The sequence below is a fragment of the Megalobrama amblycephala genome, linkage group LG13 (assembly GCF_018812025.1).
Source record: "Megalobrama amblycephala isolate DHTTF-2021 linkage group LG13, ASM1881202v1, whole genome shotgun sequence".
Lineage (NCBI taxonomy): Eukaryota > Metazoa > Chordata > Actinopteri > Cypriniformes > Xenocyprididae > Megalobrama > Megalobrama amblycephala.
In genome coordinates this window covers 15,267,888-15,282,046 of record NC_063056.1, presented here as the reverse complement: position 1 = coordinate 15,282,046, position 14,159 = coordinate 15,267,888, and the positions used below count along the sequence as shown (strand labels likewise).

The 14,159-nt window shown below is 35.7% G+C and overlaps 1 protein-coding gene across 2 annotated transcripts in view; it reads right to left on the bottom strand.

The window, feature by feature from the left end:
• chn2 (chimerin 2) overlaps positions 1–14,159 on the bottom strand; it is a 65,319-nt gene that overhangs the window by 24,219 nt on the left and 26,941 nt on the right. For both annotated transcript variants that reach the window (XM_048153204.1, XM_048153205.1), the window contains 4 exons: positions 10,885–10,940; positions 10,600–10,631; positions 10,144–10,257; positions 8,454–8,724 (listed from right to left, as the gene is read on the bottom strand). In XM_048153204.1, coding sequence (XP_048009161.1) covers positions 8,454–8,724; positions 10,144–10,257; positions 10,600–10,631; positions 10,885–10,940 — 473 coding nt within the window. The remainder of the gene's footprint in view (positions 1–8,453; positions 8,725–10,143; positions 10,258–10,599; positions 10,632–10,884; positions 10,941–14,159) is intronic.

Below are 14,159 nucleotides of genomic sequence, written 5' to 3'. Positions count from 1 at the left end.
TAATCAATATAGAGCTGTTCAGTTTGTAGTCCTAAAACCAAAGAGAATATTTGAGGAACGGATTCCCTCTGGAATTTTTACAATAGCAGTCTTTTGGTTTAGGAGTAATTACTATAGCATTACTTGCTAAAAAGTTTCTAAATGAGGACTAAAATGGTTTGCGAATGGCAGCTAACACAATGTTAGCAAATTTGTTTTTTAAAGCACACAACAATTTCAAAATTCACGTTTTGAAACATGACTGTGTATTTTATGTTGTAGCACAAAACAAGAAAGTCTCTTCAAGTAATGTTAAGCACAGAATCATATACAGAAAACTGCTATGCTAAAAACAACATGGCTAATTAGCCGGTAAGCCTATTGGCCATTAAAAAAATTTACACTTTAGCATACTTTTAAAAACAGTACTTAAGTGCAAACTGAATGTTTTAACTGAAACTTAAAGGTGCAATATGTAAGATTTTTGCAGTAAAATATCCAAAAACCACTAGGCCAGTGTTATATATTTTGTTCACTTGAGTACTTACAATATCTCAAATGTTTCCAACTATTTGTAAATCGTGAGAAAATTGCAATTTTATCCAAGGCTCCGGGACGTGTGAGGAGTCGCCTGTCAATGGCGTCATACCCGCGTTATCCTCGGTTTCCGGTTTTATTTTGTAAAAACCATGGAAACACCAAAGACGTTTTAATATATTACATGTTTTAATAGACAAGGGAACAACTGTTTTGATACATTTATAGACAGAAAACTAATTGTTGTTATATAGCTCAACACATTTAGTCTTATTGTTTAAATCTAATTTTCTTGATTTTTTGCGAGTACCATGCTTTACCATGCCTCAGAGAAAAACATTATTTTGTGAAGTAGCTAACATAGCATAATCAGATGCAGCTTTATTTTTATTAACAGTAATACATAATTTTCTCCATCATACAATATGTTTTAAAATTAATCGCATGCCATTTATCAACAAAAGCCATCCAGAATTTAATATATGATATTCTAAAATTGATCTAGCTTACTGCAGTGTGCCTCAAACAAGTGTCTCACAGCAGCCGCAGAGTAAACGCACAGAGTAATGTTATAACATTTTCAACACACTCAAATGTATCCAATATGATAAACAGAGCTGCGTTACCTCATACTCATGACCGGAAGAGCAGAAGCAGCGCCGGCGACTGTGGCATAATAAAAGTTCAGCTGTTCGTGAGGCGTGTGTTGTGCAATCGCTCCAGCGGCCTCGTTCAGCTCCCACAACACTCGGTCCTGCTCTGCTTCATACTACAGTAACGTTAATAATCGCATCCATGAACATGATTTCTTCCTGAGTCCGATCCCTATTCTTTTGCACCGTCTGTTGAGGTGAAGACCACATGTCCCAAGATTCCGCTCTCAAACTTGGAGTCATCAAACTACGCCTTTGTTTTGAATAGGCCTCTAGCGATCTCTAGCTACCTTTAACTGCATGTTAAATGAAGACATTGGTCACGGACCATCTCCTGGTTAAAATTGCTTATTTCCCTGGATTTAAACATTCTTGGAAACATTTGGGATAATTTAAGTCAACAAAATATATAACACTGTTCTAGTGTTTTTTGGATATTTTAATCCAAATATCTTACATACTGTGCCTTCAGGTGCACTTTCTTTTTCTTTTTCTTTTTCAAATGAGATTGCTACAACATTGCTAAACTACAACAAATTAACTATTATTTCAAACTTATTTACTCAAAAAACATTAAAAAATGTCTGAAAACAGAAAAAGTGCATTTACAACATAACCTAACACAAGAAGCTAAGCCAGCACAGTTGTGCACAACCAATGATGATGATCTCAAAATGGCTGAATACGGGCCGATTATTCTGATACATCAGCCTACTTCTAATTCAGACTGAAAACCAACATCTAGTTCAGATAGCATAAACTGAAATACCAGCACTGAAGTAAAAACAGTAGCTTACTGAGGGTCACACGTTTAACCCTTAAATGCATACCTCGGGTCTTTAGTGACCCGGGACATCATTCACTACCCTCCTCCTCGTTCATTTTTTAAAGTTAGACATCAACCTTCTTGGTATTCCTCAATCAATTCATTATAAAGAATATAATAGGGCTGCACGATTTGGGGAAAATGTCATATTGCGATTATTGAGGTCAATATTGCGATTGCGATTTGCGATAGCGATATAATAAACAAATAGTATCATGAGTCATCTTGCTTGGTTCTCAATGAAAATACACACACAGATTACTGATAATGCTGAAATGTGTATTTCTCAACTCAAACTAGCAACAACAGCAAACAAATGCACAGCGTTTTCAAATTAAAATATTTTTATGAAATTAAATAACATCTTTGCATTACTGCAAACTTGTTATAATCCCATTTAAGATATTTGTTTCTTTACTAATCTGTAGTGGTTCAACGGATCACAAAACTCACGGTTCAGATCACATCACGGTTATGACGTCACAGATCGGATCATTTTTCGGATCAGCACAAAAAATAAAATTGGATGGGGGTAACTTAACTTTGCATTTATTACTTAGCCCACTTAAACTATTCTGATACCATAACATAAACTGCTAGCCTAAATAATACATTATTAAAGGCAAGTGAACAGACTGTAAAAAGAACAAATACTGTACACCAATTACAACAAGCATAGATAAATACTACATAAAGTTACAAATAAAGTGTAAGGTCTAACTGTAGTATTAATTTTCATGCACAGAAATGTAATAATTAAATGTAAAATGACACTGTTCATTGTATAAATTTAAAGGTCCCGTTTTTCGTGGTTTTTTGAAGCTTTGATTGTGTTTATAGTGTGCAATATAACATGTGTTCATGTTTCGCGTGTAAAAAAACACAGTATTTTTCACATAATTTACTTATCTGTATACCGCTGTTTCCACTGTCATAAAAACGGGCTGATGACTTCCTTGTTCTATGAAGTCCCTCCTTCAGAAATACGTAACGAGTTCTGATTGTGCCAGCGGTTCCTGTGTTGTGATTTGACAGCAGCTTAGCGCATCTTGCCCGGAAAGGTCACGCCTCTTACCATAACGTGGAGATGCATGCGCTCAGTGTTATTGTAAACATGTCTTTAATTTTACCCTATCAATTTGAGCCGGAATCAGACCCGGTGATTGAAAATGAAATGAAAATAACAGCGTTTCGACGACATGGCGACAAACACACTCTACAAACGCAACTCTTGTGTATTCCTGTGGGCGGAGGTTAGTCAAAAAACTGTTTTAGTGACGTCATTAAAGAAGGAAGTAGAGGGATGTAGTCCAAACTGGCCGTTCGATGTAGGCGACTTCTGTTAAATAAAATATCTCGCTTGGCATTGAACTTTGAGCTTTAAAATTTTACAGATTTTATTTATACTCTAACAACAACATTACACACTAACTAAAGTTTGAAACATGGGATCACGAAGAACGGGACCTTTAATATAGATTAATCTTTGTTAAAGCTGTGTTTTGTTGTGTGATTTACATGACAGACAACAGCAGGTATTTATAGGTTGCTGTCACTTTAAGAGTAAGACATGCACGCACACATCGGACAGATATACATCCGAATTCTCACCTCGTTCAATTAAGACATAACTGAATGTGTTTACATGAATACTTGCTGAGAGGGGTATTTTGACTGACATAATGCGTGTATGTGACCATCCAAGTGCACTGAGGACGCGAAAGAGAAATCAATTTGGAGTTCGCGAGCTATAACGCGCCTCTCTCTCTCTCTCTGTGCGCGCGAGCCTGGTATGTATGTGCGTCATGTGCGCACCGATAACAGCGCTGCGTGCGATACCGAATTAAATCCTCTTTCCTCTTCAACCACTACTAATCTGGGTTTATAATCTTATAGCCAAAATATCGCCATATAACAGAGGTAGCGTTTTTTTCTTGCCACCAGTTCAGTGACCGTTTGCTCCGCATCCATCTTTACCCGTTCTCTGCGCTGCACACCGGAAAAGTCATGACCATGCGCGCCACACATGCCACTGCCTAAACTGAAACTGACTGGTCTTCTTTTTATTAGCGGTGTATAAAATGGGCAAACAGCTCTCAGATAATGGGTTGTTGTGTACACACATGTATTTTTTTTATTTTTTATTTTTTTTATTTATTAACTTATTATTATTTTATTTCATAAAATCGCAGCATTTTGAGCATATAATCGCACAAGCTTGACATCGCGATTGCGATTGCGATATGATTAATCGTGCAGCTCTAGAATATAACAAGAAAAAAAAATCATAAAATTATAAAAGAATGCATTTTTTGTATTCATTTTTTGTAAAAAATTATATAGGGTCACTAACGACCCGAGGTGTGTATGAGTGTACGTATATTTTTTTCTGCACAACAATAACTGAATCTTAGATGACGGAATAAGTGCAACTCACCTTTATTCCACAAGGTGGCAATGTCTGATACACAATGTTGAAGTGACGACTCATTCAGACAGAAAACGAAATAATAATAAAAACATGAAATGGCTCAGCGATTTACTGCAGAGCAAGTACTGAACGCAATCAAATATGACTGTAACTGTTACTGGATGGATCTGGTGAAGCTGTTAGCGATCAAAATATTGATTTTGAAGATGTTGAAAATTATATAGTTTTGAGAATACGTTTGAGATCGCGAATGGGCTCATATTTGTGACCTCAAACATAAAACTAGCCTTTTATTTGCTGAATTTACTGGGAAATGAGCTCTGACGAGGACAGTGATGATGGCATAAAACATCTGCTCAAACTGAGCCTTTTCAAGCTCCAAAAGGTAACAAAATATGATTTATTTTATTCTTCTGTAATTGTTACTCTAATATCAGAGGAGTTTTATATTATCGCGACAGGTAGAGATCCTTCCGTGTTAGATATTGATCTGGGTCGATAAAGACCCGAATATGTAAGAATGATTGGCGAAACAGTCATGCATTTAAGGGTTAAGCAATACACTCAAAGGAAAAGATAAAGGGACGTTGGGGAGTCACATACAGTGATACAAGGGAAGAGGGAGATGGGGCTCACAGACAGTGAGTGAATGAGCAAGACTTGCACTTTTTGTCCTAAGGCAGATGGCTTCTTGTCTCCTAATGAAAGAGGCGCAAAAGCCAAACACAAAAGAGAGACAATAAGGCCTAGTCTCTTTTCAGAGACCCTTGTATTGACAGAGGAGACCCCACAGATGAGGAGACAGACAGAACTAGGGCATATAAAGTATGTACAGTACAAAAATACATCCTATGCGATACACACAGAGGGAAATGTGCTACATTCATTTAATTCCCTATTCAGTTAATTCAAAATACTGTCTATCACTGTCAGCACAGCTGTAATATCAGGGATCGATATTGGAGTCCTTGTGGCTGTAATGACATAATAGATTCTCATTTATACTCTAAGAAAAGACATTTAAGAATGAAGGACAAAAAATGAATTTTGTCAAACTGGCCAAATAAAGAAACCACCAATACACTGTGACTGAAAGAGGCATTATTATGACTAATTTGTAAGGCAAACGCAGGAAAGAAAAAACAGATCATTCCTATCCTTCATTTTAAAAGCTGCAGTGCTAAAATGTAATGTAAACAACAATGATAAATGACCACAAAGCTCAGCGCTAATTCTAATAACTCCGATCCATCAGCAGCGAGTGGTTTTAGGTGGAACTTGCCAGGCCAGCAGAACACTTCAGCGCTTATTGTTATTAGAGGAAGAGAGCCATGTGAACTCTGAGCTGCGCAGATGACCAGACAGGCAAGGTGAGGGATTCTTACAGATTATCACACCGCCGTCATAGAAAGACACACCCCGATTCTGCTCCCTAAATGTGACCTGTAAATGGTCAGACACGGGTAAATCAAGATTTAAAGTTAAAAGGATTTCAGGGTGTGTGAGGTCAGGTCACTGTAAAATTTCAAGAGAAAAAACATTACTTTAAATAATAATTTGATCGTTAGGTTGATGATAATTACAATTTATTGTAACAAATTAGCTAAGCCTTCCAGGATGAGCCAATTGTCATAAATAGCCTTAGATTCATAACAATTACACTGTTAAAACACAATGGAGTTGTTATTGTGACCTAAATCTAAAACTATTAAAAATCATTGAAATAAATATGTTTGCTTGGCAACTAACTGAAATAAAATAAGATGAAGTACTAAAATAACTAAAACTAATAAAATTAAATTAAAGCAATTAAAAAACTAATAAAACTGACAAACGTAGATTAAATTACTAAAACTTAAAATCAAAATGAAAACAGAAAATATAAAATAAAAGTTAATTAAAAATATGAATAAATCCTTTAATACCTGTGAAAACTACAAGGCTACTGGAAGAATTATAGCCACACTGTAACAAAGTAGAAATATATCACAACAACAAATATTAAAATTAGAACTGCACTGTTATTATCATGAATCTCTGCATTATTAGTCTGAGAATACTCTAATACTAAAGTGAATCAGATCTTTTGAAGTATATACTGTATACAAATCCATATTCACAGTTTGGCAGCTTGTTGAGGCTGCCCCCTAGTGGATATGTGAACAAAGCTGTGAGACAAAAAAAAAAAAAAAAATCACTTGTTGAAGGGTGTTGAGTTAAAGGGTTAGTTCACCCAAAAATGAAAATTCTGTCATTAATTACTCACCCTCATGCCGTTCCACACCCGTAAGACCTTCGTTAATCTTCAGAACACAAATTAAGATATTTTAGTGGAATTCTGATGGCTCAGTGAGGCCTTCATAGGAATCAATCACATTTCCTCTCTCAAGATCCATTAATGAACTAAAAACATATTTAAATCAGTTGATGTGAGTACAGTGGTTCAGTATTAATATTATAAAGTGACAAGAATATTTTTGGTGCACCAAAAAAAAAAAAAAACGACTTATTTAGTGATGGTCGATTTAAAAACACTGCTTCATGAAGCATCGGAGCACAAATGAATCAGTGTGTCGAATCATGATTCGGATCGTGTGTCAAACTGCCAACGACTGAAATCACGTGATTTTGGCGCTCAGAACTGCAGATTTGACACACTGATTCATTGTGCTCTGATGCTTCCTGAAGCAGTGTTTTGAAATCGACCATCACTAAATAAGTCATTATGTTGTTTTTTTGGCGCACCAAAAATATTCTCGTCGCTTTATAATATTAATATTGAACCACTGTACTGTACTTTTTAGTACCTTTATGGATCATGAGAGAGGAAGTGTCATTGCTCCCTATGCAGGCCTCACGGAGCCATCAGATTTCAACTAAAATATCTTAATTTGTGCTTTGAAGATTAAAGAAGGTCTTACGGGTGTGAAACGGTATGAGGGTAAGTAATAAATGACAGAATTTTCATTTTTGGGTGAACTAACCCTTTAATTTATATCAATTAAAATCCTTAGCTAATTAAAATTCTCTGCCTGGTGTCGGTAACAAAAACAAATTTGCCCTATGCAAACATGACTGTGGGTGATAAACAAACTACACTTCCGTTGACTAATTAACAAATGTTTGATCATCACTTTATTTCACAGAGCTCTCATGAAGAGCTATTTCACCTCAAGAGTGAGGTAACAGCATTCATAAAGAGGTAGCAGTAGATCTGACTGAATTGATAAAACTCTCCTGTCAGTGAACCAGACAGTGCGTCTGATGAATGAGAGAGGAGGCAACACATTCGTGGCATTATCTTTCATCAAAAATGCACACCCTAATGCTTAAACATTCTCACACTCTTCTAATCTTCCAAATACACCAAAAGAAATGCTCCTTATTGGTCTAAATACCATTCTAACAATGATTCGTGAAAGGACAGTGCCTGACGCAATGATTTGGTGAAAAGAAAATGTGTGACTAATACTAAAAAAACAAACACAAAATGAATGGATAAGGTGCCTGTGTTAACTCTTATCAGTAAAACCTTGATAACATCTACAGGCCCATTCATAATGAAGCAGTGCCAGTGTCAATGCCCTGTTATCACTACACGCAGACACAGAGATGTGTTTTTACAATTAACTCTCTGACTGAGTTCTGCATGTAAATGTCATACCAAATACCAAGAACGACTCAAATAGAGGAAATAAAACAGAATTGACAGCATTATTTCTAGTTAGTGTTGAGTGCTGAAATGTGCCAAATTTATCCCAAGTCTACTGATTAGCCTATAATTAACATATACAATGAAAACAACAGAGGTCCTAAAACAAAGCCCTGTGGGATTCCACAAAAAACAATGCACTTTTATGATTAATTTGGCATAAACAACCAAGGTTTTATTATAATGTCTTATGATTATGCAGTATATGATATCTTATTATATTTTCATCTTATTATAATATTAAATTATCATACATTGCTGACACACATGCTGTAAACTTTAGTAACGTGGTATCTTAAGAGGTATGCACATTACCTTGTCCTCGTGTTGGAAAGTAACTTTTTTGGGCTCAGAGCGGGTCCGGTTGAGTCGGTGAGTGATTTTGTCCCTCAGGAGAGAGGTATAGCCCAGGTGCTGGTAGATGGGGTTTGTGGTCATCTTGGCAATGTACTCTGCTGCCTTGGTCTCAATATAGAGAGTGATGAGACCATCTGTAACCAGATCATGAACCGACTCGAAACGTTTTTCTCCCACAAAGTGCTTTCCATCATGAAAGAGTCGGTAGTTCAGAGTCTGGCCACCAAATCTGAGTGATAGACAAGTAGTACTGCATATTATATTACTGTATATTATAATGCAGTATGATATAATATTATTCTGATAATATTATAATAATACTGTATATTATAAAACAAAATATATTCATATATATTCATATAATATTTTCACAATTTGTAAAAAAAAAAAAAAAAACATTTTACAACAAATATATTAATATAATATAATATAATATAATATAATATAATATAATATAATATAATATAATAATATTGTTCAAAGGTTTGGGGTCTGTAAGATTTTTTTTAAAGAAGTTAATGCTTTCATTCAGCATGGATTCATTAAAGCTTTAGTTCACCCAAATATCAAAATTCTGTCATTAATTACTCACTCTCATGTTGTTCCACACCCGTAAGACTTTCGTTCATATTCAGAACACAAATTAAGATATTTTTGATAAAATCTGATGGCTCAGTGAGGCCTGCATTGAGAGCAAGACAATTAACACTTTCAATGCCCAGAAAGGAACTAAAGACATATTTAAACAGTTCATGTGACTACAGTGGTTCAAACTTAATGTTATGAAGCGACAAAAATACTTTCTGTGCACCAAAAAAAAACGAGTTTATTCAACAATATCTAGTGATGGGCGATCTCCAAACACCGCTTCATGAAGCTTTGAAGCTTTACAAATCTTTTGTTTCGAAGATTTGGTTGGTCAGTGGTTCGAAGCTTGTATCAATGTCACATGATTTCAGTAAACGAGGCTTCGTTGCATCATAAAATTTCAATGGTTCACCACTGGGGGGGTGTGACTTTGTCAGTTTGACACACGCTCCAAACCACTGATTCGAAACAAAAGATTCGTAAAGCTTCGAAGCTTCATGAAGCAGTGTTTTGAAATCGCCCATCACCAGATATTATTGAATAAAGTCCTTATTTTGTTTTTTGGTGCACAAAAAGTATTCTCGTCGCTTCATAACATTAAGGTTGAACCACTGTAGTCACATGAACTATTTTAAATACGTCTTTAGTAGCTTTCTGGACATTATAAGAGTTCATTGTCTTGCTGGCTATGAAGGCCTCACTGAGCCATCGGATTTTATCAAAAATATCTTAATTTGTGTTCTGAAGATGAACGAAGGTCTTACAGGTGTAGAACGACATGAGGGCGAGTAATTAATGACAGAATTTTCATTTTTGGGTGAACTAACCCTTTAAAATGATCAGAAGTGACAGTTATACCTTTTACATGGTTACAATAGATTTCTATTTCAAATAAATCATAGTTTCCACAAAAAAATTAAGCAGCACAACTGTTTTTAAATAAGAAGAAATGTTTCTTGAAATAAGCATCTTAGAATGATTTGAATGGATGGATGGATGGATGGATGGATGGATGAGCGAGAATAATTAGGGAAAGGATAAAAGAATAGATGGCATGTACCTCAAAGCAAGTGTATAAGTTCCTGGTTGTCTCTGACTCTCTCTGATGAGATAAGCACCTTCTGTCGCAGCCAGCAGTTCATCTGCACGCTCTCTGGAAATCAGACCATGGAACCTGTACAGAGACACCATGATTTACCCTGGTGCACACACACACACACACACACACACACACACACACACACACAGACACACACACACGCTCATATATTCACATGCACAGACACTCTAACTCAACTGACACAACATAAATCACAGTCCTTTTCTCTCTCCCTCATACACTCATATTAGCACCCTCACACACATCACTACACAAAATCAATGAGCGCCGCCACTCATAATGGTCTTAAATAATAAATTCTGCTAACTCACTGCAAATTTCCCACGCATACTTGAAGAGGAATAGTAATATTGATGCTTTGCTTCCAAAGCACTACTAATAAAGTTAGACACTCACTCTCTACCATAGTATTTGGGTCTGCTTTCCATCTGCAAGCCAGAAAGAAGAACGTAAGAGAGAGAAATACATTGAGAAATACAGTTTGCAAGACAAATCACTTTGTCAAACTGGTCATAAGGTTTTCGTAACAGGTAAGTCTTTTCTAACGAGATGAACATTTTGTGAACATGGAGACAGTCTGAACATCTGCTCCAGTGTTTAGTAAAAGATATGCAGACTAAATCAATATGAGTCATGTTTGAAAAACCTTGGGAGTGTTTATACACATTTTCCCGTACTTACCTCCTGAGGACATGTGATCCTCTTTGGTCTTGGTGCTTCTTGTTGTAATTGGTACACTGACAAAAAATAAAGAAAAATATTTCTACATTTTTTTTTTTTTTTATAAATTATTATTTTTATATTTTGAAAATAAGTAAAGGTCATTGATATTGTGTCTTTCGGGCATGAGAAGCAGCTCATCAGAGGAAATTCTACAGTTTATTTTACCTCTTATCTTTATAATGCTGTGGTGAGATGTTGGTATATATAGAACATGTCAAAACATAGCATTCTCTCTTAGACATTAATGCATTAGGTCTGAGCTTGAGGACACACACCCACTAACACTTCTGTCAGACTGAGCTACAATGCATTATAAAAGTGGATTGGGTAATATTGGTATAGCTATTGAAAAATGAACACTGCGCAAGAGGCAAACAGATAAATCAACACCAACAGTTGGTCAATATGGGAAAGGAGTACATGAAGGGCCAGTATTCAGCTCAAGGGGGTTTAAGCACAGATGTTTTGTTGCGCCTGTTTGTTTGAAAATGTAGTACAGAGAATGGAGGTTACTAGGAATTCCTCATGTTATCCTCTCCTAAATAATCAGCTTGCACAGGCAAGGTCTATTTGCGGTCAGTTCACACAACATTCCTTTGATAGTGAGTTACTTCATTCTCAATTATGAAAATGGGGATTTAGATTTTTAAGCCATCACTAAAGTGAAAAAACACCTGTATCTCCATACAATTCAACAGACCTTGTGTCTACAGGGTGCTAAAGTGCCACTCCAACACTCCCTGCACCTGCAGTGGGTTTCAAAAGTCTGAGACTACTTTGACATTTTTTATTTAGACCTGGAAAGAATCATAAAGTTTCTTTTTTTAGGATTTTGAACACTGAAACAATGAAAAACTGATGTAAAATGAATTAGAAATATATGGATCTATCAAAAATTCCTATGTATTCTTGAATACACCTCTATTATGATGAACAAATTGTAATGTTCTGAATTAAAATACATTTTAAAATGTTGATATTATTAGGGCAGGGGCGTAAAGTAAAAAAACAAAAACAATGTGATTGTCCTGATATAAACCCTTTGACGCGTACGATCACACCGGTGTGATTAGAACGTTCAGCGCATCACGTGATCAACTGCCAAATTCAAATGAGCGTGCGCGCTTTGGCTGGCGCTAAACGCAGCGCTAAACGCAGCGCTTTCCATATATTACATATATACAGTGTTTTCAACCAAATAATGTTTATTTTAGGTTTCAGACATTTAAATACACATGAGTACTAACAAAACAATATATTTAGAGTTCGTAAAATACACAATTATGTCTATAGAAGCGGAAATAACAACCCTTTCCATTATAATTAGACGACACGTTTTATTCATATCAGATACACATTGTGAAAGTAACTTTGAAGCTTACTCTATTCTTCCCCAGTTCACCTACTCACTTACTTTCATGTATTTCAGGAGAAGTGGATGAATTCACATGTAAATCCAACAGATCCGATTCTCTGTGCGGCGCAAACTAACATGGCGGCGCCCATCGCTCATATGGCTCAACTAACACGATCGTTATAAAGGTGTTTAAACAGCAAAACACATCCACATGCACATATTTGGCAATCGGAATATTAGATATTTCATGCTATAGTTAACAAATTTGTGAATATTTTGAATAAAAAAGGAAAAATTAAATGAAAGCAGATCATTCATACAGTGCTGCGGTGTGTCACGTAACAAGCAATGACGCGTCACCATGGAAACCATAAGTAATACGTGCTAAATAATGGTTGCCTTAAAAAACTCACGCTGGGGTGTCAGCCAGAATATTTTAAACTTACGTGCGAAAGGGTTGGGGGGGGGGTACATTAAAAGAACAAATTCTTGTAAAGAAAACATTAGATAGTTTGGCATAATCTTTTATTATTATTATTATTTCTTAGAAAAAAAACCCAACTGCTTCACTGCATAAAGGTAGGGTAGGCAATTTTTTTATAAACACTTTGTTATATTGATTGAAACTCTCTTCACATCACAGCAATTAATAATAGAAGTGGTCTAAATATTAAAACATGTACAAATATCTCCTGTGGAAGTCTCAGGACCAAAAAATGTTTGTCCAATCATTGCATCCTGTTCACGTCCTCAGTCTGGGATTTATGCGTTTCAACACTATCAATGCCGAAATGAATCTGCAGCAGTCAGTACAAGTAAGAGCTCTGTAAGTTGTTTACGTTCATTATTATTGTAATGTTATGTGCTTTGAGACGTGAGGTAATTTAACACCGTCTCTCGTGACGCTTTGCAGACTCTGCTCTGGCTGTGTGTGTTCATGTGCTTTGAAGGAGGCGTGGCTTTGGAGAGCGCTCTGTGGGACCTCATGCTTTCAAAGCTGGCTTGCTATTGCTAGCCTCTCCAAAATTGCCTACCCTACCTTGCAGGGGCGGTTTCTTCATTAGGGCAATAGGGCGACGCACCACCAAAGTGAGAAAGTAAATAATTTACATTTCACAGACATATTCTCCATCTGTAAAAGTTAGAAAGTCGAGAAAATATTTCCATTTTGCAGTCAGGCGTGGACGAGCCTTCAGCAAGCTCAAACTTCCGGAGTTCAATATTAGTAAAATACATTTTGCTCAAAATATTTGTTGAAAATGTGTTTTTGTTGGCGAACATAATTATGTCATATGTAGAATTTCAAACCTACAACTAAGTGTATTTGTACGATAGCAGTAACTGTGTAAAGTGACTATTGTATGGTAATCAAAATAATAATAATTATTAGTCTGTTCTTTTGTTTTTATTTATTTTCATTTTTAGTTTAGTGTATTTAATTTCTGCTTCAAAAAACATTTTGTTTTTAGATTGTGAAGGTACAATTTTAGAATGTAGCCTAGGCCTAATGTGATTTGACCCTTTTTTTGCACATAATTTATAGCATATACTACACAGTTACATTCATGTTTGTTTTTATAGCCTTCAATATGAACATTGTTTCTAGGACAATATTGGGCAAGATCTTACTTTTTTTTTTTTTAAATAAATACAGATTTTTTTTTTTTTAGATCTCAACCCTATGGCATGCTTTAAATACTGAATTTTCCATGTTTTAGATAGATACATTATTATATCACTTGTTAAATGGTTATTTAACAATTTTTTTTTTTGCGCCCCCCCAAATATTTTTTGCACCAGCCTCCACTGCTACCTTGTCCACCGAAGCAAAGTATTGTGGTGCAACAAACATACAGAAGCAAAAGACATCATAGAG